General features: G+C 33.8%; 1 protein-coding gene across 1 annotated transcript in view; it reads left to right on the top strand.

Moving 5' to 3' along the window:
• LOC144434854 (uncharacterized) overlaps positions 1–23,985 on the top strand; it is a 76,764-nt gene extending 52,779 nt beyond the window's left edge. Inside the window, exons 5-26 of the mRNA XM_078123367.1 lie at positions 105–201; positions 504–581; positions 1,205–1,364; positions 1,845–1,948; positions 2,267–2,393; positions 12,046–12,164; positions 12,479–12,620; positions 12,974–13,104; positions 13,502–13,599; positions 13,802–13,877; positions 14,434–14,543; positions 15,170–15,366; positions 15,800–15,869; positions 16,187–16,292; positions 16,739–16,838; positions 17,381–17,487; positions 18,263–18,357; positions 18,755–18,931; positions 19,445–19,553; positions 19,950–20,049; positions 20,280–20,413; positions 21,060–23,985. Coding sequence (XP_077979493.1) covers positions 105–201; positions 504–581; positions 1,205–1,364; positions 1,845–1,948; positions 2,267–2,393; positions 12,046–12,164; positions 12,479–12,620; positions 12,974–13,104; positions 13,502–13,599; positions 13,802–13,877; positions 14,434–14,543; positions 15,170–15,366; positions 15,800–15,869; positions 16,187–16,292; positions 16,739–16,838; positions 17,381–17,487; positions 18,263–18,357; positions 18,755–18,931; positions 19,445–19,553; positions 19,950–20,049; positions 20,280–20,413; positions 21,060–21,101 — 2,479 coding nt within the window. The 3' untranslated portion in view covers positions 21,102–23,985. The remainder of the gene's footprint in view (positions 1–104; positions 202–503; positions 582–1,204; positions 1,365–1,844; positions 1,949–2,266; positions 2,394–12,045; positions 12,165–12,478; positions 12,621–12,973; positions 13,105–13,501; positions 13,600–13,801; positions 13,878–14,433; positions 14,544–15,169; positions 15,367–15,799; positions 15,870–16,186; positions 16,293–16,738; positions 16,839–17,380; positions 17,488–18,262; positions 18,358–18,754; positions 18,932–19,444; positions 19,554–19,949; positions 20,050–20,279; positions 20,414–21,059) is intronic.
• The last annotated feature ends 3,276 nt before the right edge of the window (positions 23,986–27,261 follow it).

Here is a 27,261-nt window from a genome sequence, read left to right as displayed (position 1 = left end):
AAATTAGTACTTGAATTTACCTCCTTTTAAAAAATACTACACCAATGAAACATAGCAACAAGTGTACAGTGAAAGTGCAAGTGTATTTTCTTCTACCTCTACAGTGGTGAAAGTGGCAGTGGTAAAACATATTCATCACTATTGTTGCTACGGCAACTATTTGATGTAGCTGGAGGAGGACCTGAAACTGATGCATTCAAGGTAAGAGGTCAAAGTTCAAAGGTTATGGATATGGAAATGCTTGTCTATCAATTATTGTGGTCATTTTACTGATGATTCAGTGGTTTCATTTAGAAACACAGGGCTTAATCTTATGGTAATCAAGGCAATAATTTTTCTGTCGTTAGAGAATGAAAAGATGGCGTCAACATTGTGCTCGGCAGACTAATGAATTATCGCGTTTTAGATTTAAGATTTTGAAATTACATGCATATGGATACTTTTTCAAATAATTTTTGAATGATTTCAAGTAACATTTTACTTTAAACTTATCTGTTTTTCAGCATGTGTCTGCAGCTATTACAGTGCTGAGATCACTAGGCAGTGCTGCTACAGCTCAGAATTCTGAATCATCAAGAATGGTAAGTCTTGCTTTCATTTATAAGAGTAGTCAAAGACAGTTTATGATAGGGAAATAGGTGCATGGTTTTTAAAAAATGATTGGAGATGTTTGTTAGTTAATATTATAGTCAGTCTGTTCATATATTGAAATAAATGCACATTTCTCACACCTACAACATTAATACTAACTGTGTTAACTCAAAAATAAATGGCAATGGAATGGATCAAACTGGCAATGTGCATAATTGTAAGCTATGGTTCTAACTATTTGACTACAAGAACTCCACTAAGACATACATGAGTGTATTTTATAGACTTCCCACCATTCTGTTATCCAATGCTTGAAATACAACTATAGTATATGGAACTTATTAGTGACTTTTTCTAAGATTTGGAACCCTGGTAATAATATGGGAGAAATCTGGTAAATCTCGCATAGATCTGTAGGTTTTATTTAATGATGATTTATTTTTCAGAATCAAATCAAATCTCTGTAACTTTTATGTTAATTTTTATAGGAAATCCCAGTTTCAGACCTCAGGAACTCACTGACCTGCTGATTACCACAGACACACAACTACTGCATGAACAACAATGTGATAACAATATATTAGATATTAATTTTTGTTTATCTACTTGACAGGGTTATTACACTGAAGTACACGTATCTGAGGGAGTGATTTTCAGGACTAAGATTCATTGCTACTTTGTAGACCAGTCTAGAATCACACATACCTCACCACAGGAGAAGGGATATCATATTTTCTATCAAATGTTAGCTGGACTAACACCAGATGAAAGAGGTAAATCATCACATGTACTACATGTATTATATTGGACCGGAAGTGTTATGTGTTGTCAGAGCTTTTTATCAGTCTGTTTCGTTGGCGCTTTTGCAACATTGACAGTAAACATTAGACATGGTTTTTGGCCTCAACAAAAATTGGGTATGCAGGTTACTGCCCATCCCCCAGTTTAGGATTTGGGTGAGTTATATCTGCCCAGGGTGTTAATGCGAGTAAGTACGGTATTATCAATAGAAGATTTCTTACAAATTAAATTAAAAACTCGAAAGAAAAATATTGAACACTTGGATCATAAAATAATTATTTTGGGGGTATATGCTATCAGATACAAAAAACACTGGTGACATTATAAACCCATCTGCATATTGAGAGTCATCCTTTGGAAAAAATTAATTAATACTTAATATCTGTATGTGAAAATAAATTCTTCTATAACTATACAAATCTTTTACTTGCTTTTCTTTGTTTTGTTTTCAGTTAAATTACATTTACAGGGATTTTCTGCACATAATCTGAAATATTTAAATCATTTATTAACAATGGATACAGACGACGATTGTGAAAAGTTTATCATGTGGAAAGTAAGTACATATCCTTTAGTTTCTGTCTGTTATTCATCATTTAGGTTATAAACAAGATCAAATTACATCAGTTTGAAATAGACTCATTTAGGTAATGGTTTCCAAGGACAACTGTCACCATGCCAGTAATATCAGTAATCTATGTAAAGAAGGGGACATGATTTTATTCTGACCAATGGCACCTTTTGGTGGAATACTGAAATTGAATAAATTTTGATAAAACAAACAGGCTACATGTATTGCGAGAGATATTCCTGAACAATTCTGATGTGTAATTGATTGAATATCTATATTTGATTCTCTTTATTTCTCTTGCAGAATTCTCTGTCAATTCTTGGCATTCCCTTCTCAGATGTGATGAGGATTCTTTCTGCTGTGTTGTTGCTAGGCAACATAGAGTTTATTGAAAGTAGTGCCTTGGAGCTGGATATCAAGGGTAACAATGGTAAGTAAAAATCTCTCTGAGTTTCCTTCATAAAAAAATTTGAGTTTCAAGTCTCATCTCTAGTGGAAATTATATGGGTTTTTTAACAAGTTGATTATATGATTATCTTGAGAAGTTTTCATAAAAACAATAAGGTCTTCAAATCTTCAAACCAAATGAGAATTATATTTCTGTATATCATTTAGTTCATTTGTTAATCTCCAGAATTTAATGACAACATACATTCCTTGGGACATAAACCTGACTAGTTTGAACAAACTATTTTTGTGGTTAAAGTTATTTTTTATTTACCCTTCATTGCCGATACATTTACTTAACTATTTCCTTTTCCTCACTCGATACATCAATTTGATTTTCTTTTTGACTTCCGGCAAATAAATATTTATGTGTAAGCCTAGCCATCCATTTACAAAATAAAACTCTATAAATCTACCTTGTGAGTTTCCTTTGTCAGAGGTAAGAGTAAAGATATCCCATATACACTTACCAACATACCAGTCATGTACCAGTTAGCTGGTCATTGAATATACATCCTATATTAATACAGATATGTATTTGTTGGCATTATCACTAAATTTGAAATAACAACAAAACAACAAAGCAATCTGTATTTTACGTAATAATTGATGTAAACAAATATTCTGATGAAATATAATACACTTGATTTTATTTCATTATTTTTCAAGTACAGTGCAGACACTCAAGGACATCCATGAAAAATGAAATGTAAATGTTTATATCAAACTAAAAGCTAAAATGGTCACATATTACCTTGGAATACCTTGCAAGCACCAAAATGTAAATGTACATTATACAGTAACAATACAATACAATTATGTAATTATCACCAGTAGGCAAGTACACTCCTTGTAAATTTAATTCAGTAAACAAAAGTTCATACTTTCTTACACAAATACAATTGACAAACTATAATAAATATTTCTACAAAATGAAATAAAATAGTGTCTCATCAAAACTGAAATACTTCATAGCTGGAAACAGATATAGAATTAAACCTCTTTATTATACTAATGATAAATACAGTTTGTTGATAATATCAATTTATTGACTCACTACACATTGAAAGAACTCATGAATATTAACTTGGATATTTCTTATAAACAAATGTAGATCAAGCAGTTCAAAAGCCATCAACCTAAAGTTATGTGTTTCAGTGAATTATACATTTATATTAGATTTTTATGTAATACATAAAGCTAAAAAAAGTAACATAAACTTTCTAACAAAGTCATCCATCTGTGAACTGCATCTTTTTACCATCAAGAATGTGTATGTAAATTTTGGCAGAAAAGTAAAATTTTGTGTATGGTGAAAAACACAGCTGTTAATGAGTCTTTGTTTGAAAAGTTCCCTGGTCCCCAGTGGTCCTGAGTGATGAAATACTGAAAAATAACATTTGGTCAGGAAATGTATCCCTATGGAGTTGACAACTTCAACATGCAATTCTAAAAATTCTTTGCAAAATGGAAATGTGTATGTGTATAATATGAACCAACTATATCACATCTGTTGTGTTCTTGACTCTAGATTTGAAGGAAATTGATGCAAAACCTAATTTAAATTTAGGAAGAAAGTCATAATGTCAATATGTTCTGAAAGGAAAAATGGAATAAAAACTTTAACACAATTCATCATGCGCAATCAAAACTATAATACATAAACTTATGCAGCATTCTGTGAAGACCTGGCAGACAAATACTTGATATAGTAACATGGAGTATATTGGAACTGTCAGAAATCATATCAAGGTACTATTTTTATTGATAGGTTAAAGATGTTTAACCATTTTGAATTGCATAATTTATGCATAATTTATATACTTAATATAATAAAATAAAGATGACAAAAAACCTGCATTTATATAAAACATAAGTTTATAGTGAACAGCAGCTTTTTGTGTATTGTGTATAGTACGTAGTGTAGATTAAGCAAAGTGGCTGTGTGGTTTTTAGTCCCCAGCGGGCACTACTTGGAGGGGAGTTATAATGTTGGGTTCTGTCTGTCCGTCCCTCCATCTGTCCATGCATGCATGCATGCATGCGTGTGTGCATGCATGTGTGTGTGTGTGTGTGTGTGTGTGTGTGTGTGTGTGTGTGTGTGTGTGTGTGTGTGTGTGTGTGTGCGCGCATTCACCCTCATAGCTCTGGCATGCACCAACAGATTTCAACCAAACTTGGCATAAATGTAACATACTATGTGAGAGATATGCACACCATTTTGTTTTATGACCGAATCAAATCTGGCCAAATGGTGGCCATATTTGCAGTATCATTATTTTGCAGGTCGACAGGCTAAACTGCGGGTCGATCTGGAGGTCGATTTGCAGGTTGATTTGCGAGTCGTTCAAAAACGGCAATTATTTGTATAAAATCAACCAAAACGAATATGTTTACAAAAAAATAGTGACATATGAATACATATACATGTAGTAAATAATCTGTATGAGCACATAAGTATTCAGTCAGTACTATGGCGATCATCCTCTTATGGCCACTAAATACTGTGTTAACCCCGACTGGGAAATAAAAGATTGTTGATTCCTTGAAAACAAGATGGTGAACATGTACCCCAGATTTCTTGTACTCTTTCAAAAGGACCAGAAGCAAGCTTCCACACCCCAGATTTCTTGTACTCTTTCAAAAGGACCAGAAGCAAGCTTCCATGGTTTTTAGAGATTGTAAGAACTTTAATTTTCATTGAAATTCGTTCGCGAGGTGCATTCTTCCTTAACCAGTATTTAAACCACAGTTCCTCCACTCTATCACATGTACAGGACTATGGCTAAAACACAAGTGATTTAAGGAGCATACACACAATGACAAATCTCTCAGTCTATCTGAGCTTACTTCTCATATTCCAAAAGTAATGTTGCCTTCATTTCTGGATCATTGCCAATGCTTAGAGGTAACTGATGAGAACCATTGAGAACATGGCAGTCAGCACCATTTTCCATCAACAGTTTCACTGTAGGTACACTAGTGCTCACAACTGCATTATACAGTGGTGTGTATCCCAAATCAGACTGACAATTCACATCTGCTCCATTCTCAATCAGAAATTTCACAGTGTCATAATGACCCCCCTGTGCAGCAAAATGTAAAGGTGTTGAGTCTCTGAGAAAACTACGTGTGCACTTCAGTGGTGTCACCAAGAAGTTGACTGGAGAACAACCTCGTTTACATTTATCTGTGACCTTATACCCACACTTCTCAACTAAATATCTGCAAGTTTCAATATGACCCTCCTTGGCTGCAAAGTGCAGTGGACTACAACATGCTTTTGTGATCATGATACTTCTGTCAACATTTTTATGCAAGTATTGCAGCATTTTTACGTCACCTTTCCATGCAGCAATATGTAGGAGGGAGCAGCCTCCATTAGTAACATTAATGTCTCCCCCACTCTGATGCAGTAATTTGACAACATCAATGTGGCCCTCATACACTGCCATATGTAGGGGTGTGGCATTAGTATTGCTAGCCTTGATGTTCACGTCAGCTCCCAAATCAAGCAATATCTGCAATATTTCAGTATTGCCAACTCCTGCTGCGAAATGTAAGGCACATTTTCCATCACAGTTTCTTCTTTCTAGCAGATCTTTTGTTTTACCTTGAAACATTTGTTGTAATGCATTTAAAAAAAGAGCATTACCTGTTTTGATTGCTAATTGAATTAGTTCAGGAGTGTAATCCCTCTGACTTGTTTCTCTATCGTCCAAGCCTTCAGATCTCCCATTACATCCCTGACAAGTCTGTGGCGGTGTTTCTCCGTTTACAATATTCATAGTATTGTCTTGACCAATTTGAACATTTGCACCTTCATTGACACTCACAGCTGTTGAACCTAGTGACAAAAAAAACAAACACGTGCAGTGATGATTTGAATTAATTTCTAGCATTGAGATTATTGGTAAGAAACAGTTGTATTAATTGTGTTTATATTTGATCACATATCCTTTCAATCTATAGAACTGTCCCAATGATGTAATAAGTGGTTTGTGACAAAGACTAAAATATATTCAAATGGTATTGAAGTGTCCCAAATGTTAACCATAACAACAACATTTTGATGGACTCTTTTTTAATTATGTTTTGCAATAAATTTACATTTACTTGCACCCTCTTGGTTTAATGTTATAACATATTGTAACATTTGTTAATTGGTGTACTGTATAGGGTAAATTCTTGATTATTTTACCTGAATTCCTTGAAAACAGTTAATATTATTACCATGTTTTCCCTTCTATAGGTTTCTAAACTCCTAGTTGAAAATCTATATCTATAGGACAGCAGACTATGATTTAATATAGTAGTAGTAGTAGTATTTTATTTATTATTGTGACCTGCAACTCTAACGAGTTGCCCAGCCCTATGGACTTGTAAGTCACCATTACATCTTAACAAGTATATAAATAGCTAGTGACTTCAATTAACCTTTGAATTTATTAAGTATCAGTAGAATAAAAACTTCCAAATCCAACTTCCAAATCCCCACCCCGTTCCAAGCTAGAATTGATTTATGACCCTTTCTCACATCTAGATATTGTCTTATATGCTAGCACTTGACAGGTATATACCTTGTTTTGAGTCAATTCTATCAGCCAATTCATCTCTAGCATCTGTGACAGTGTCTTTAATTGATGAAGTGTTAGCCTGCATGATGTCTGATAACTCCATTACTAAAGCCTCACGTTGTGTATCATCCAAAGATATATCACCTGAAAGTAAATGTCTTTTAATTGTCACAAACAACATTTTGACAAAAAACAACTAACATTTATGTGAAAACAAAGTTTTACAAATGAAAGACATGTCAGGAAGACTGTTTGTCACATCATTACATTTGCATTAGTTGAAACTAGTAGATGATTTGCTTCTCACACAGAGAATTCAGTTGATAATTAATGAATGAAAATTGTCTAAAATCCAACTTTTAAACCTGTGTCATTCTAAATCTGTCAGTAATTTTTCTACTTACTAGTATTGGATACTGTTGTCAGGATTCTTTGTGCCAATCTCTCCATATCCAGTGAGTTACTTGTGTTATGTTTTCTCAGTTCATCTGAGATCACTTGTTGCAGTACATCCATTTGTTGAACAATTGTTTGAGCAGCGCCACCTTCATACAAGTTAGCTTGGAGAACTTGTAGTATGTCAGAAACTGTTTTATCCATCTCAACATTTTGTGCTGATTCACCTACATGAGACCAAAATTACATTTGATATTTACACACCCTGTGTTTATAATATAGGAAAAAATGCCAAAGAATGAGATTTAATTTGTCATTCATACAGTTTAATTTGAATAGGTTTTAAATTTAATTTTTGAATTAGCACACTACTTATTACTTGTTTATTGGAATGAAAATAACTTGTTACATGCAGAAGCCTTTTTTTGTTATATTTTGATTGTCATCAATATATCAAACTCATTACCATATCAACTTTAAAACATTTACATATTAACAGCAGTCACACACATGCACACACACATGCATGTACATGTATACATACATACATACATGCATACATATGTACGTATGCACGTACACACGTACACACCACGCACGCACACACATACACACATACATACACACACATACATACACACACACACACACACACACACACACACACACACACACAGGCAAACAAACAAACAAACAAACACACACATGTGTTCACTTACATTTTGTACATGGTTTGTTCATGTTCTGAATTGCTCTGTTGAGGTCATTCAAAGTTGATAAAATATTACAGTTCTGTGTCACATCATTGTTGCCAGCATTACTAGTCTGTGAACAGTTTGTGCAATGACACCTATGGCTTCTAGCCAGACTGTCAATGTTTGCATTGTCTCTCTGCCCAGGATCATTTGCTGGAATGGTGGAAGCATTTCTTTCACCTTCCTCATCATCAGAGGTAATACCTCTTTCCATGTCACCAAGATGTCTCTCTGGAAGATGAGAAAATTGACATATAATTGCCCATTAATTAATTAGTTCCCATAGAAAAATGTGAAAGACAAAAGAAAAGTGAAAAACATATATGGAAAAAAAAGAAAGGAAATGTTACATTAACGGCACTCATAGTGTACGATGTACATTAAACTTCAAATCAAACTCAGCAGCCTATACATGCACTATACTCATACTGTATGGTATATGTATTTTTGTGTTACAGTATCTTTGTATGTTCTTACTCCTGAGTTCATAGAATTTGTTCTTGTATTAATGAAGGCAGCTCTTAGAAAATGACCATACTGTCCTGTCTAGTGCTACTCCTGATATGAAAGTGAAACCTGTCCATGAAATATAAAAATAGTACTGTTTTTTTCAGACTAGATAAACATTATAATAAGTAAAAAATATACAAGATGGAAAAAGTATACACATTTATTTTTGTTTAATTATTTACTTATTTATTGCATTCCTTTCGCATGGTATCAGAGGTTCACCAAGCATGTTCAGAGCAGCACTGGCAGCAAAAGCAAATGCATGAATGATTAAAAAATAGAGAAAATATTACTAGTACATTTTGTAAATCACATACAGAAACAACACAAAAAAAAATAAAGCTATCAACTGACGAAGAAAAAACAACAACTTATATTCTGAAGGTGAAACTAGATTTATGAAATTTTATTAAATTCCAACTTCAGGTTTTAGCTATGTGATTTCTTTCCATTTGAAATATACAGAAAATTGTAATGAGAAACATGGCGCTTGGGTTCTAATCATTACTATTATTGTTATTTATTGCTTATAATTAGCTACTTGTCTTACCTTGACCAGACATGACTTGACCTCCACTAAACCATTGAAAACGTCCCAAAAAACTCCATCCATAAGCAAAGATATCTGTATTAGAATAAAAAGCACGTCAAAAAACACAGGAAAAAAATGACCCTTATAAAATGATATATGTATATGCTATGATTATATTAAATCTAGCCTAATTGTCCTACATCATGTATTTGGGTCAGTGAAAGCTAGATTATGCTACCAGTCTTGTTTGCTGGTAATGGTATCCAAGCAACACTTGTCAAGTACACAAAGAAGAAGCCAGTCCTTTGTATGCAGTGTACATATTCTTGACACTATGATCTAGCTCTTTGTTTTCCCAACATGCATGATTGTGTCAATTGATTGAATGATTGCCTGTATGAATTGATTTAAGTTATTGTATATCTGTTTGTCTGTGGTCTGATATGGCAGTCAGCCAGCCACCGTACTGTCTACAGATGGTGGATAGTTAATTACATTTATACAATGTTTAGTGATTTAAATAGGACTTACCAGTGACTCTCTCCATCTTATGAAGCTGGATGTAATTGACTATATAGGACCAATAATATACTACAGTATAGTTATTCAGTGCAAATTTTTTCTATGCCTGATGATGAGTTTTGAAAACGAAATGATTATGCTCTCTGTTTGGTATATGTTACCAGTTTGCATGGACTGGTTCAAATCAGCTCAGGCTAGCTATAGGCTAAGTTTATCAGCTAAAATATCAAGTCTAGATCAGAACTGAATCACTCTCTGGGCCTGAGGCAGTCTGTCCAAAGAAGAACTGGATTCAGTTTCTGTTCTGTATTATGTATACGTGGAAGAGATATAAATAGCATCTTATGACATCTTTGGGAACCCCCTCGTATGACATGGTCTTTTGTCTATTATGTGTCAAAGGTAGCCAGATATTTGAATTTCAGAGTACAGAATGATGCAAAGTTTGGTGTTCAATCTTACGTTATGTGATTTTATAATATGTGATTTTCATAAAAATCTGTACAATTGCCATGTACTGTATGATAAAGGGGGAATGTAACGTCATTTATAAATGTGGCATATATCTTGTAAATTCCTCTTGGTGTTTTTGTAGTTAGCTAGGGAGTCAAACAGACCACCTAGCATGTTATTTCAAAGCACTCATACTTCTGTTATAATTCTAAAAATAACAAGTGTATACAATGCATTGAACAAACTGTGTGTTTTCATGCCTCTGTATTTACAGCATTACATGTAATAGCAACAAATGATATGAAACATTCTCGAAATGTCAACTTTAATATTGGAACGAGACATCTTATCTTAGGAAGTTTTTATCACATTCTGTGCTTTCCGTAGTTATTTATGATTTCCAAAAGTTTAAAATGTCCAAGGCTTTTTATCACCTGATGTGAATGTAACACAGTAATAGAATAAATTATGATAATGATTATTTGAATTTGTATGGAATTTTCCAGGATTGTATGTAGGTCAGTTTATCAGCTCATGTGTATTTATAGTTTGTGTACAAAAGATTGCATGTGACTGGATGATTAGTGTCTACATGACACCTTTTTGTAGGTCATGTCCTCTTTTACTTTAGCTGATTTATGATTTATCATTGTCTGTTGTTGGTGTTGTTCTGTTCTGTTCTGTTTGTTTGTTTGTTTGTTTGTTTGTTTATTTTTGTTTATTTTTTTTGGCCGGGGGAGGGGGGGGGGGGTCATTAACCAACATTTTGGTACCATTAAAATGGTAGTATAGTGACTATGACATAATATTATGAAATATACATATATAAGAATTGAAAGTCAGGATGTCAACTGTTCAAGTGTAATTTGTCTATTTCAAATGGATATTACAATTTTCCATAATTATATTAATAAGTGTTATGCCCAGGTGAGATATTTTACCTCATCAAGTTTGTAATTTAAGATTGTATAGTGTAATGCCATTTCAACCGCATCATCGTATTAGAGACAGTCACAGGTCACAGGTCACAGGTGACATTAATTTTGTAATTGTAATTGTAATTACTAAGTTGTCTGACTGTGTGTGCTTTGTATCCTTTTCATTTTTCATTTTCTATCCTTAGCCCTCTGGGAATTACAAAGTGTTTCAAATTTGGAATAAACAAAGATAAGATTTATGTTGAGAGGATTTAGTAGTGAAACCATAACAGAGAATCTGAGGGTGAACTAGCTGTTCAACCACCTTTAGTCATAAAACTCCAATGGATGGCCATAAACTATTAAATGGATATTCTAAATATTGAGTCTTACATTGGATTTCCCACTTATGTGTATTTACTGTCATAAAGTTGTGCCCATCCATTGCTAGTTATTACCCACATGATTTGACAGCTCTTACTTATTAACTCTTTCACAACTGATTCCCGCCATTGCGAGAACGCGCAAGTGCTAAATGTTACTAAGGTATTTATTTAATCTATAACATGTGAATTTTAGCGCGCTTGAGATTGTGTGTGTTGAATAAGTAATTTTGTGTACTCAGCATCAACCCAAGTTGATCAACACTGAATGTACATTATCAAAACAGTTAATAACAAGAGTGCTATCAGACCACCATCAGGTGTGGACTAAAGGTTCCATACAAGGATGATCCTAGTACAATACGTTTGTGTCATTATGCAATTATGAATATATTTACAAAGCTGTAGAGGACATGGTCCCAGGTTACAAATGGCAATGTATTGTTATAATATTAATTTTATGCTTTATTTAGCCTTGCCTTAACATGAATTACTATAGTTACAATATTTTGCTCACTGATTAACAAGTTGTATCTTTAAATTGTGATAATGAATACTGACAAGTATTTTCAATTTCTCCTTTTTTCTAGAAATCAAGGCAGTGGCGGCATTACTAGGAGTATCTGGTGTGTCTCTGTACAGGGGACTAACAACAAAAACACGGAATATTAGAGGACAGCTTTTTAAGTCACTCTCAGATGCACCAACTGTAAGTATAGTACACACTGTCAAGATGTCTCATCATTATTACTTGGCAAAAGATCTCAAACTTCCAAAAAAGACTTTAAACAAGTGTGATTTTAAGATTATTGCAGTTTGAGAAAATTCATGAAAATATAGCGAGTGAGATGAGAAATTTAATGTTATTAAAATTTTATGCAATTCCCATGTCTATCAGCAGGTTGATAGACCGTACCTTGGCAATAAACCAGGATGAAATAATCAGAATATTGCTGTAAATGTCCAACTTGTGATGATCACTTTAATTGATACAGTCATTATCTGTTTATCATATCTTGCTAGGCCAATGCAACCAGGGACTGTCTAGCCAAGGCGTTATACTGTAGAACAGTTTCAGCAATAGTTCGTAAAGCTAACAGTGTTAGAAGACCTGGCTCTAATTCAGGACATTCTAGTAGCAGTGATGATGTCCATCACACTGGTGGTAAGTTGGAGATTTCAATATGCTAACATTTGTTATGGGGTGACTATTGGCAACTGTTTCTTTGTCTATACTAGTACCAGACAGTCAGTTCACTTTTATTGTCATCATCAGCTTATTTATGTCAATGTGTAAAATTTCATGTTGTAAATATTGTATAAAATTATGATTATTGAATAAAAATTAATTATTATATATCAGAAAAAATACTACATGAACAAAAGATCTTATTTCCTTGACTAGGGAAATTTGTATTGTATAATATTCTTTAGTTTTAAAAGTTCACTTTAGTATAATTTACAAAGTAATTATTCTTGTCTTGCCTGATGTATTACTTCTTGGCCTTGTCTTAACAGATCATCAGAAGCAGCCATCTCCAGCTACCTCCAAGTTATCTGTCAATCATTCATCAGCTAGTACACAATGTGGTGGTCTTGGTGATGCTATCATTAGTATTGCTGATCTGTTTGGATTTGAGACTAATCAGGTATAAACAGCAATATTTATTGTTGCAGTTGTTTAATCTTTAACATGTATAAACGAAATAATGTAGTTGACTAGCCGTTGAGGGCGTACCACTAGTTCAGTTGGTAAGATTTTCTTGACATATTGTTCATTGTGTAGTAAGTGATTATTTGTGTCAAGTAATAATGTATCATGCATTTATGTATGCATTAGTTTGGTTATCTAATTTTGTGTTTGTTTGTTTGTTTGTTTGTTTGTTTGTTTGTCTGTTTGTTTATTTACTGAATTTGTTATTATCAAGTTTGAAATAATGTCATGCTATTTTGTAATCCGGGCTGTATATGTAATTGTATAGAACCATGTTAACCTAGCCAATATTAACTGTTGACATTATAATGTTGTGTTCTCAATTCTTACAGTGTAACCAATTTGAGCAGCTGTGTATCAACTTGTGTTCAGAGACATTACAACATTACTACAATACACACGTCTTTAAAAGTACACAGGAATGTTGTAGGTATGCCACTCTCTTTTGTTACATTGAGTTGTGTTTATATCAAAATTTTACTGCCTTACTCATAAATTGTTGTGCTCCAAATTACAAATAGCAGGCTATATATATACATACAAGACATTTCCCCACAATATGAATTCTTAGGGTATGTTGTTTTGTCTTGTGTTTTATCGTAATAACTGTTTTGTTACTATCTTGCTTTCAGAGAGGAAGGTATTCTGTGTGATATTGATCTTGAATATCAAGACAGTACACCAGTAATTGAATTAATCTCAGCACCGGTAAGTATATAGCTATGTGAATATCACTTTCCCTTTATTGATATTGTTAATTTGTGAGATATATGTCTGTCTGTCTGTCTGTCTGTCTGTCTGTCTGTCTGACTGTCTGTCTGTCTGTCTGTCTGTCTGTCTGTCTGTCTGTCTGTCTGTCTGTCTGTCTGTCTGTCTGTCTGTCTGTCTGCCTCTGTCTGTCAGTCAGTCTGTCTGTCTGCCTGTCTGTCTGTCTGTCTCTGTCTGTTGCCTATCTCCATCCAACCATACATACATCCATGCATCCATCCATCCGTCCGGCCGTCCATCCATCCATCCATCCATCCATCCATCCATCCATCCATCCATCCACCAGTCCATCCACCCAACAAACCAACATGTTATCAATCTATCCATTCATGTACTCATTCACCTTTTAACCACAGTAAAAGATTTTGTAAATAGCATCATCGGTCCATTATATACACAAACAAATAGAACAACTCTCTTTGGGATGATTCAAATCATTGTTTATTAATATGTTAATATTTAATTTCTATCTTTCTTTTCATATCTATATTTTCAGCTGACTGGTATATTGTATCACCTTGACAAAGAAAGTACCAACTTAGAAAGTAAAAGTAGCAGTGCTTCGTATGTACAGAATATCACAGCACAACATGTACACTCTGACAGGTAGGTACAGAATATCACAGCACAACATGTACACTCTGACAGGTAGGTACAGAATATCACCGCACAACATGTACACTCTGACAGGTAGGTACAAAATATCACAGCACAACATGTACACTCTGACAGGAAGGTACAAAATATCACAGCACAACATGTACACTCTGACAGGTATGTACAGAATATCACAGCACAACATGTACACTCTGACAGGAAGGTACAAAATATCACAGCACAACATGTACACTCTGACAGGTATGTACAAAATATCACAGCACAACATGTACTCTCTGACAGGTATGTACAGAATATCACAGCACAACATGTACACTCTGACAGATAGGTACAGAATATCACAACACAACATGTACTCTCTGACAGGTAGGTACAAAATATCACAGCACAACATGTACACTCTGACAGGTAGGTACAAAATATCACAGCACAACATGTACACTCTGACGTGTAGGTAGTACTTATAAGGTAGTAAGTATTATTTGTACAACTTTTGAAATTAAAATTATACATACAATATTTATCTATTGAGATATAAGCATAAGTTCAACTGATTGTTTTGTAACTTTAAACTTCAACAACTAAAACTTTGTTATGCTTTTTGATTCTGGTAGGTTTTACAGTCCCGATGACAGGGGAACATACAGCTTTGGTATTATTCACTATACTGGTAGAGTTGTATATGATGCAGCTGACATGGTGGAGTCCAATAGAGACTTGATTTGTGATGATGTTGTCTCTATATTTCACAAACAGAATTGTAACTTTGGTTTTGCTACACATCTGTTTTTGAATGACACTAAGAATCAAGGTGAGAAATATCATTTTATTCATCTTAACATAATTCATTCCCTTTGTCTTAACAAACCTTGCAACATAATATGTAAAATTTGTTTTATTAAGCCCCAGTAAGTGGAACTGAAACTGGTTTTGTCAAGATTCATGTTCTTTATTTTTTACTTACTCATGATGTATTAGCAGAAGCATGATATCCCATGTCAAGTGTTTATCCCACTAGTACACAGTCGTTTTGAACTATTTATTCACTTTGTTTACACATGGATGTTAGGAGTCAATGGGGTTTGACAGAGTACCACAAAAACTAGTAAACATGTTAAAATATATAGAAGGATTGAACTGTTTCTAGTCAAAAGTGGGTGTGTTTTTGAGAGGTAAAAATTGGCAAAGAATTACAGCTGTTTGAGCTTGAAATAACAAATTCATTTCTCTATCTAAATCTATAGGTAAAGGTCCCGCTAAAGGAACACTACATAGGATACAGCCATCGCCATCACTGCTTGCAGACACCCCAGGGTAAGTTACTTCCTTAAAAAGCATCCTAACTTTTCATATGTTTTAGTATTGCTGGTTTATCAATTATTCACTAATCCACTTTAATATCATTTTGACATTTTATTTTATTATGAACAATTACTTCAGTTGACACAAAATTATCTTTTTATGGTTTTTATTGTCATGTTTTGTAACCTGATATGAAATATGATATTTACACTCCAAACTTCCTTTCATGTTATTACAATTAAAATAATCACTTTAACATTTCTGTAAATTTGTATTCCAAGATTTGTAAAACAAAGAAATGATGTAAATTGTATTTATTTTATTTCCAGGCAAGATGGCATCAAAAGAACATTCTCTCAGGATTTCCAATGTAGACTTGACAATCTCCTTAAGACATTAATGCATTCCAAGCCACATTTCATAAGGTGCATCAGGGTAAGTTAAACACTGCTACAGCACCACCAATAGCTAAACATTTGTACTTTTGTTTTTATTGGTCACACACTTAGCCATAATGCTGCTACAGTACAAATTTATTTGCTATGATTCTGGCTTGAGCTATGTGTTGTTTTCTCTGAGGGGGGTTTTAGATCAAAGACAATCATTAACATTTAAGTGGCACAGATGTTATCAATTTGTCGTATCAGTTTACCTTTTAAGTGATACAAAGATACTAATTGGACTGTTAAAAGTGAATGTGATCATTGATGACAATCTAAATATTCCATTCTAATAATGACATCATAGATTTCCAACACTTTCAATAATGTCAGGCTTTAGCTCATTTGAGGATTACTCTTGAAATTTCAGCTATTTATAACTATTGTGTACTTTTTATCGCAACAAGTTTTTAATAGATTTAATGTTTTTATTTATTGCAGCCCAATCACCATGAATCAGCATCACTCTTTGATTTAGCAGTTGTTAGAAGACAAATCAGAGCTTTACAAGTTTTAGAATCTGTTCATCTCATGGCAGGAGGTAAGAAATGATGTGGTATTTCTATGCAAGATCATTTTCCATTAATAACTCATGACCAAAAGACAGCTCTAAACTTATACAATAGGTAGGAGTAAGTAGAGTTTCTTGTCTACAAGCATACCTTTACCGATGTGACTTGCACCACTCGAGGAATGCTTTTGAAACTTGATCTTAGTTTCAAATGTCAACCACAATCTCAATCAGGTGAATTTCACATTTTGGAAAAAATTGTTGTGACAAATTTGCTTCATAAAGAAGAGACTTGAGATGAAAGACAAATTTGTTTTCCATCTTCATCAGCGTACATGATAAATTCTTCATCAATAACTGAACAGGCTTTGTATATACTGTATATATAATGTAATACTTAACTTGTTTGAAGTGATTGAAATTCAACTAAACGTTGGCTTTGTCATAATATGGGATGAGATGATTATACCCATAAATATCAAAACTTGGTCCTTGTATCATAAACAGTCTGTGTACAAACAGTTTTCACATATTTTGAATATCAAACATTTCTGATATTGTTGGACCAACAGGATATCCACACAAGATGAGGTTCAAGTCATTTAATCACAGGTACAAGTTTTTATCAAGACACAAAAGACTGAGAAGGAGTGAAGAGAAAGCTATAGAAGATACCAAAGTAAGCATTACATCATTGATCATTAATCTACATATAGTGAAATTGAATTGAAAACATACAGTTGTAGTGAAAGAAATTTGAAACATGAATATTCATTCAATTTGACAGAATATTTGTGAAAAAAGTATACTCCGCTTATGGTTTCATATTCATAATTCCATCATTGTTTGATGTTGTCATTGTACTCTGTGTGTGTAGTAATGCCACCATACCCTTGTTATTACACAACTCCACATGTACTCGTATTACTCAGCTTTCTTTACAGTAATATTACTTTATCAATCAATCAATCAATCAATTGTTTATTCAGTACTGTTCGCCACCGGCCAACAAATACAAACCTTAAATATACAAAAATGAACGGATCACTAGCACTAGAAAATATCAAATTTGTCAGGCCCTTTGTAACTCAGAATTTCAACTAGCATCTTTTTTAATAATACTTTATTGTCATATGTATTTGTACAATGAAATTTGTGGTGATTCTGCAAAACTCAGGATAAAAATGACATTCCGAACAACAAAAAATTTAAAGGTAACACTACAGCAACATTATGACTCCTTTAAAAAAAACAAAAAGCAGTCGGTTAAACACTAGCTGTTTTTGAAACAATTACTTTTGGTTTAAAAGATCTATAATGTTTACAAGATGGTAACAGATATCAAATGATTAGTGCGCCAGGTGTTAAATATTACTGGTTGTACACTTTGACTTCCTGGTAGTGTGGGCTTTGTGATGATATTTTTAATGAAATTGTTGCAATTCATCTTGCAGGCGATATTAGAGTCATTCCTCAAGGCAATGGATGATAGTAAGCAACCGTACACCAGTACAAATTGGGCACTTGGAAAGAAACATATATTTCTGAGGTATGGTGACGATAATGATTATTTCCTTCACAATAATCTTGTGAATTCTATACAAAAAGCATACATCTAAAAGAAGAAGACTTACATGATAGGCTTCCATACAATATCAGTCTTAGGATAAGGCTCATTCCAGAGATATGACTCTTAGTTTCTTGGAAGAACTTACAGTACCTATCTGGAGTGATGATGGATTGAGTATTTAGCACTCAAACTTAATCATAATTCACATATTGTATTAATATCACCAATGAATAGCGAGACTATGAATAGCCAGACTATGAATAGCCAGACAATGAAAAACTGTGGAAAAAAAACAACTTGATTTATAAGATGTTAAAATACTAAATACACACATAGTGTGACATGGTGATAATTCAATTTTGGATTCTTTAACTAGTGAGGGTGCTAGACAATCCATGGAACAGCTGAGACTTGAGAAGAGGGAAGAAGCTGCAACAATCATACAAGCCAACGTTAGGAGAATGATCTGTCAAAAACGTTGGCCATCATTGAAAAGATCACTTGAACACAAACACCAAGTCAGAAACCACAACCATAGGCAGTCAAGTTGCAAGTAAGTCAGGCTGTAGTTGTTTGCTTTCTAGTCCCAGTCTCAGTTTACATTGGAATGAATAGATAGCAATCAGTATCAGACTTGTATTAGAAATACATGTATGTATATTGAATAGTTTGAATTCTATTCCTCGTCATTTCATTTTCAAAATAATATGGCTGTGATAAATTACACTTGCTTAAGGTTAAGGTTTGACTCTAAAATATCTGTTTGGCAAAAATCTAAATATGTAAAACCCCTCCCCTCCTCTCCCCCATGAAAACATATCGCCATAGTCATTTTAAATTATCCACTTTTAATAGTCTACAAAAACAAAATTTGCATCAGAAGGTAAATTCACACTGGAAACCTTAGGTAAAAGCTTAAGAAATGACAGCAATTTTGCTTATTGATGAAAGGTATTTGAATAAATATTATACTATAGTGTTATAGTTAACTTTTGATCAATGTAGCTATCATTTATTTTTTTTAAATTTGGTAATAATTAGAAATGATATGTTTAAAATTTGCCAGATCACCTATGTATCAAGAAATAGAAAGGCATCGGAAAAGAGGACCTGAAAGTGATTCATGTGATATCAAAACAATTCAACAGACATGTTATCTCTATGGCCTAGACATGGTAAGTAATACAATTCATTTTATTCCATGGTGTCAAATCTTCACTTTTCCCATTCTATAAATATTATTGTTGTTCATACCTTCAAACGTTTCTTTCTGATTTAAACTCTTACAGTTGAAAGCATCATGATTGTTCCAAACTAAAAACACTTGTTGACAATTTTGAACTGACGTTTGGTTCAATGCTTTGTTTGGCAGTTACTGTAAACCTGTCAGTGAACATTTCTGTCTGAGACAAATTTTCTCTTATTTATGAAGGAAAGAAACTTGAGAAATATAGTTGAGAACAGCGATGCATTTTGTAACCACATTGTACATAATAATATTTTGACTATGTATACTGTACTTATATTAGTACATACATTAACCATATCTGTGACAACTTTGTTGTTTTCAGGATAGCCCCCCTCCATTACCCTCAAGTCGTTCCTATACAGTCACAGGTAACATGAAGATGGGGTTTCCACAAACTAGAATAATGAAACACAACTTTTCAGGTGAGCAACCATGACAATGTCAAGCCATTTCTGTATTATTATGATGATTTGTCTTTCTCCATCTGTCTGTCTCACTGTCTGTTATTGACATTTCATCAATGATTTATAAGTGATATGATGTACATTTTGTTTAAAACTTGAGTTATGTGAGATTTGCAGAAATGATATAAGTGGAAATTGAACTAATTGCCATCATCTAAAATTGGTATTGTGTTGTTCCTTGTCAACAGAAAATCAGGGACAAGTCATTTTAAGGAAAGGTGAAACAGTTCAAGTTGTTGGTGTATCTCCAAGAAGAGGACATCTAATGGTAGAATATAACGACAGTGTATTACATGTGCCATATCAACTTACAGAACTCAAGGTAATATGCCTAATCTAGCATGTAACTGTTGATATATCATGTATTTTACGTAACAGAAATAACTGATGCTTGTTTTTGTTTGTCATGAACCCATTAGAGAATCTACTGGAATACATTCTCGCACACCAGAGCTGTTATTTCTTCCGCTACACTTCGAAATAAGTGGGTGGCGCGTTACGAACGGTGTCGTTAAACAGGCTGTGGTTTGCAACAATGCTGGAATAAAATTTAAACATATACAATGTACATATACCAATAGAGTATGAGTGTAATGATTATTTGTAATCCATGCTGATGTATGGAACCATGCACATTGTACATTGTAGTAATAATTAACATACCAGCAAACTGAAATTAAATTTATACGTTCTTTGATAAACCATACAGGCAACTAGTTTGACCACTCGGCCACCGACAACAACCCAAACAATATTCAGCTATAGAAATGATATTGCTTATATGAGTTAACTAGAAGTGACATAGATCGCAATAATATCATTTACACTCTCCTTCCCATCCCCTTAATCTAGTACATGGAGAGTGCCAAGACAGTTTGTTATCTAGAAACCATCTAGAGATGTTGGCAAAATAATGACTTTGTCGGCAACTAATCAACAATTTCATCTTTTTTTTATACATTTAACAGAAACCATCAAGAGAAAGACAGACCTTTGGAGCTGAAATATGACACTAGGAGATGTTCCACTATCATTGAATACAGTAACCAGTTGAGATGCTTTGTTGAGAATGCATTGAACAATTTGAAACTTAGCCATACCTGGAAAAACTTCCATGTTTTAATAAAAGATGCATGTCAAAAGTCAAGCAATTATCCCAAATACTTGTGGTATTTCTTTAAACTGTGATCTGGTTACACTGATTTTTAAACAGCAATTTTAAGATATCCTCAGTGATCTTTGAATGATACATGTAACTGATCAGGTTGTCAACATTTTTCACAGGTTTATGCAAGAACACTATTTTAACATACATGATGCTGTTAGCAAATGTCCCTTCCACACCATAAATATGGTAGATTTTTTGAGAAATATAAATGAGATATTATGAAATATAGTGCAATATGACTACCAAAGTCAATTACAATAAGTACCATTGTCTTTATTTTTGTAAATAATTATTATTAAACTAGGGAGTTAGAACCCTTAACCTTGCCTGGATTCCTCATTTCTAGGAGGAAATTAGTCTTCTGAGCATAAACAATACAAAATCCAACATTCAAACATTTGTGTAAATGTTGCCATAGACTTTGTGAGCAATTTTCACTTGAGTGTCAATCACAACATCAAATTTTGCATATTTTATTGTGTACTCTGCAATGTCTTGAGCATATTGGGATGACTGCTGATGTCCAATGACTGCTGACATCCAATGACTACTGGCGTCCAATGACTACTGGTGTCCAATGACTACTGGTGTCCAATGACTACTGGTGTCCGTGGTGAATGAAGAATCAGAAAAACAGAATCCAGGATTTTTACATTGATTTCAATTTATGATGTTATAATTATAAAGATTGAAACTATGGCATTTAGATATTATTCTGTTTGTAGTAGAATACATGTTAGCTACTTTAACTTATTAGAGAAACATTTTTTATGTAGTTTTGAAAGCAAATATGGAATTACATTAATGTTGTATATAACCTGTCCGGATTGTTCAAATGTTGAATATGTTACCTAATCATGCTTCTAAGTTTATAGGAGAGTGAAAGATGATTATCAAGTCCAACTTTTAACATTATACCTCTATGTCCAGTCTTTGTCTGCTTCATGACTACTATCAAAGTTCAGTAGAAGCAGATTGGAAAGAAACACACAGCATGTCCATGTGTTTTCATTTTTAAATGACATATTTAATTGTGGAAAATCCCCTTCCATTAGGTAATATACAGTCTAGTATTGAGCAGGTATATCTTCGGGACGGTGGGCTAGGGCTTTGCTATTACTAGCTCATAACTTATTGCTGTAGAAATAATGCAAACTTTTTACTTTATTACTGACTAACTGGTGAGCTCTGCTAATCTGCACGCTGGTGATTAAAGTTATCATTTCAAAAGGTGCTATTCCATATTTAATAGTTTAGTAGAATTAACCCTTCAATGCTAAATACCTTTCTTTAAAGTGACATTTTATAATGACAGGCTAGATAATAACTTGCATTATTAACACATGGCTGCTATATTTTACTTTGACTAACTGCACTTTGTAGTTTAAATGCTTATATACACCGACAGGCCATAGTAACTTACTACTGCAAGATGTGTATCTAGTAGCCACGGTACCTAGCTGTTATTTTCATGTTTTAAGCTATATAATTTCCCAGTGCTATGATAGTGAAATGATCCTGTCCAGAAGGTCACTTATTGATTAGTTACTCTATTTGCAAATACTAAGTATGCAAATTTTTCTTTTTTTATAAAGATGCATGGCATGCTAATATCATTTAAACAAGTTATCATGGATAATTCGTATTAAAAAAATACAAATTTTGTATACTGACTAAAAAACAAAATATTAGAGTGACCTTTTCATTTTTATAGACCAAGTCGCCACTAGAATGTTAATCAATGCAAATATCCACACAAGAACACTGTTTTTAAGTGTTCTTCAGTGTGCTGGATAATGATATAGAATCTTCCACTGTTCATGTTAAGATTTTGTGTGTGTTGTTTTACCTTTGTATAAAGGAGAAAACAAAGTCATCACTACAAAAATCCAAAGAAAAATAATTATGTTGTTGCCGTTAGTAATTTCACTAAGTCAGAATATGTGTGTATCAAACATTAATAATATTGCCATATGATTCTCTGAAATAACAAATATTAATATTTTTGTATTTAAAAACATTGTCCTGATTCAAAACAGAAACAAAGGCTGGGAATAACAAATTGTTGCCGGAAATTAGTTTTTTCTCTCCCATGTATACAACAATATGGTCAGTTTGTAACACAAATTTACTACAAATATATATCACAAGGCTTATTTCTTGTCTCATTAACAAGTATCAAAACAAGCATATTTACTTCCTTTTTAGTTTTGAACTGTTTTGGAATTTAACTAGTGGGCAGCTGCAGAACTATTCTTCACACTGTAATTGCACATACGCCTACTTACAAACTTTTAATGATATCATAAGTAATGGCTTTAAGAGCCCCTGATAATTAGATCTTGTGTACAAACATAGAAGACAGGTTTTAACATTCATTTCCTGGTATTCCATAATATTTAAGTAATTCTGAAATATTAATCTATTGAAATCTATTTCATTTCTTTCTTAATATTCATCACTTTGCTTAGGACAAAATGAACAAATGTGTCTAATTCAATTTCCTTCAGAAAACATGGACATTTATCCCTGAATTTTAATGTGTGTATATGTATGTAATAAATAAGTGTAATCGCTTATTATTATGTAACATCAGAATCCCGTTGAAAAAGTAACAATCCGAAGTGAACATCAACATGTATAGTTTTGTTTGTTTTTGTTTATTTCTATTTGTTTTAATTTGTAATCCTTATATGTAATCCTTACTGTAAAGAGATTTATAAAACTTTCCATATATTTTTCAGTTTTGTATTTATACATTGTATTTATGCCATCCAAATAAAATTGTAACTCAAATGATGAAAATGTCTCTTGGTTGCATTTGTAAACAATTTTGTTCAGTTCAGAGTTGTTTTATGAACTTATCTGAGTAATGGGGTACACAAAGTATTCTTCATTTAAAATGCAACATCAGTAATTTTATTGAATTGTGATAATACGGAAATTGATAACTGTAGTAAAACAATCTATAAAATACGGGAATGAGAGAGAGAGAGAGAGAGAGAGAGAGAGAGAGAGAGAGAGAGAGAGAGAGAGAGAGAGAGAGAGAGAGAGAGAGAGAGAGAGAGAGAGAGAGAGAGAGAGAGAGAGAGAGAGTGCTTTCAGAGAGACTTAAGCTCCTGGCAAACATCTACCTGATAATAAAGGCTAATAAGAACTTAAGAAATTTTGCAAATGCACTTGGGAACGACCGCTCCCGAGGTTTGGTTTGGTTTGGTTTGGTATATATCGTCTCCTTTTCTGACCATCAGAATTTTCAAGCCCCTCCCTTCCCTCTGTGCCTCTCTCCTGCCATAAATTCTGCTACTTCCCGTATGTGTTCAAGAAGTTGAGGTCTACAAAACTAACATGAGGGATTCACTAAAGACGACATTCGTTGTCTAGGTAACATTTTGTTCCTAGAGTTTAAGACTTTAAAAACCGCAAATATAGTCTAACCTTAGCCAGGATATACCTCTGCACTGTCTGCTGAATTTCAGCATTCTCTTTATAGTCTGTATCGCTTGATTAGTAATTTAAATGTGCTCGATAATTAAACTGGGTAAAGTCGCATATATATCCGGTGATGTAGACGACATGTTAACATTATCTTGATACAAAGAAGTGAAGTTGCAATAAAGACTACTGCTCCAACTACTGTGGTCAATACCTTTTTAGTGTATACTTCTTTTCCAATCAAACTATCACAATGAAATATGGGGGGAGAGGGGGCGATCACAAAAAGTCACATCACATAGCCCCAGTATCTTTCTAGATACCAGACAAGAGAAGATGGACCAGCGTTACAGAAACAATAAAGTATACTGTTTATGTCAATCCACTTGAAGTGACACTTTTACAATAACTAATCACTAATGGCAATTTAAAAGTGACAAACAAAAACGTCACTGATTTGGTTTGAAAGAAAGTTCTGTGATCCTGCCGACTATTTCGTTTACGGTGGAGGAGGTGGTGGATTTAAGAAACATTCTCAAGTGCTCGAAGGGGTAATAATGTGTTACATGCAAAGGTTAATTCTTGGTTATATAATAAAAATGATCATTTGACCCCGAGTTACAAGAAGTTACCATGTTTGATTGTAAACCAGCATACTCCAAATGAATGCAGAAAAGAACGATATAAGGCGTACAAGTACAAACACCGTTAGCTTTTATTACAACCACTAGGTGCCCTCATGGGATCTGCAAATTAAAGCTTCAGTGGACGTGACACTTTTGTAAGAAAAATTTGGCAAAGCTATTTCTTGTTCAAAGTATTCCACTCAGTGTTATGTACACATATATTCAGAGTCTAGATTGAGGAAAACTATTACGAATCAATGAAAATGTACCTTGTAGACGGGCACCTATCAAATGATCACATTAATTTGCTACATATATATATGAAGTTCCAATCTAGCTGCAAAAATTGTGCCCCTTATGATTTTGAGTTAATTATCATATCACTGTAGTTGGACTGATACTTATTTATATTACGAACTCGATTGAGATACTATGAAGGAATTAAATGGGATACATCCATATGTCTATGATACATCGAAGTACACAACTTGAATTACACCTCATACAGTTCTTTGACACGTACGCACGTATTTCTACTTGAGGTAAGATCTTCCCCTCCATTGATTATGGTAAAATGTACACCTTTGCTTCTCGGGTTCTAGCTTACACACGTAACAGTACACCATGGCCACTCACACATACCGATTTTTTTTCTGACAGTCAAGACCCATTCAAAATATGTAAACCAAACTATGAGATGAAGAACTCTACGGCATATACACACAACACACGAATATATAGCTTCTTTGCAAGACGATTTTATTTAGCAGTTTGTTTCATATGGGAGAATTTCGATAGCAGTATTGTCATGTTGACAACACTTTGTAAATGAATAGAATAACATGTATGAAAGTCCGATGGAGCAGCTGATGTGTATTTCACTTCGCAAAATGACGTAAAGTAAGCGTAAAGGTACAAGCTTATAAGTCATTTCGATTCGACTTATACTAGCACTATATACCATCACCTGATTCTTCAGAAGACTTAGCCCCATCTTCAGACGCAGAATCGTCAACTTCGAAATAAGTTTCACTTATATCTCGACGGAAGACAGCAGGTCGGGCCGGGACGACGTCATCACCTGATGATTCATCCATATCGCTACTATCGTTGTTACTATAGCTAGAAGGGATTGATGGTGGTAGCTGTTTTTCTCCGTCCATGGGAAATCGGCCTTCATTCGCCTTATACGGCCACAAATTAGGTCTTCTTCCGTTCCACATGCTACGTTTTTGATTTCTTCGTTCAGCGAAGAAGTTTGGAAACCCCTCTTTTTTGTATTCACCCTCCTTTCGCAGATTTTCATCCTTCTGACCATCATGAAACTTGTTGGCAAATAACTGTTGGTAGTTATCATTGTTACCCATCGGGAACGGATGTTTCCGTCCGCCAGTAGCCTTCTCTTGCACGAGAGCTCGTAGCCCACGAAGCTCTTCTGGGCTCATGATGCCATATTTCTCCAATTTCTTCAGAGATTTGTCAAGATCGACGTCTCCAGTGGGTTCCCTCCGTGCGGAAACTCCGACAATGAAAACAATTGCAATTACCAGGATTTTCATGTCGATATCGTGCAGTTTGTTGCCCAATTCGTCTGAGAGTCAATGTAGTACACCTCCAGATCAGAATGTTTATGTTAGGTATGAAACTAATAACTTATTTTGAGTTACTTTATTGAACCAAACACCATATGGAACATTCCACTTCCGAGTTTGTAATTAATAATTTGTCCCTATTTAATTTATTACAGGTGTAATGAAACCCATACTTTAACAGGCCCGTGGACGGAAAACTAATAATCGATATTGATTACTCTTTATTAACTGCGAAAATACAGGGCAAGTGTTCATTTGAACTGTGTACGCACACCATCTGTGCTCAACTTGTGAAAAGGCGGGCCACATTGTTTGCTTCCTTGGATTATTTGTTGTTATACGCGTACAG

This window comes from Glandiceps talaboti, chromosome 5 (genome assembly GCF_964340395.1).
Source record: "Glandiceps talaboti chromosome 5, keGlaTala1.1, whole genome shotgun sequence".
Lineage (NCBI taxonomy): Eukaryota > Metazoa > Hemichordata > Enteropneusta > Spengelidae > Glandiceps > Glandiceps talaboti.
The sequence above is the reverse complement of the archived record's forward strand: the minus strand, read 5'-3'. Positions and strand labels throughout refer to the sequence as shown.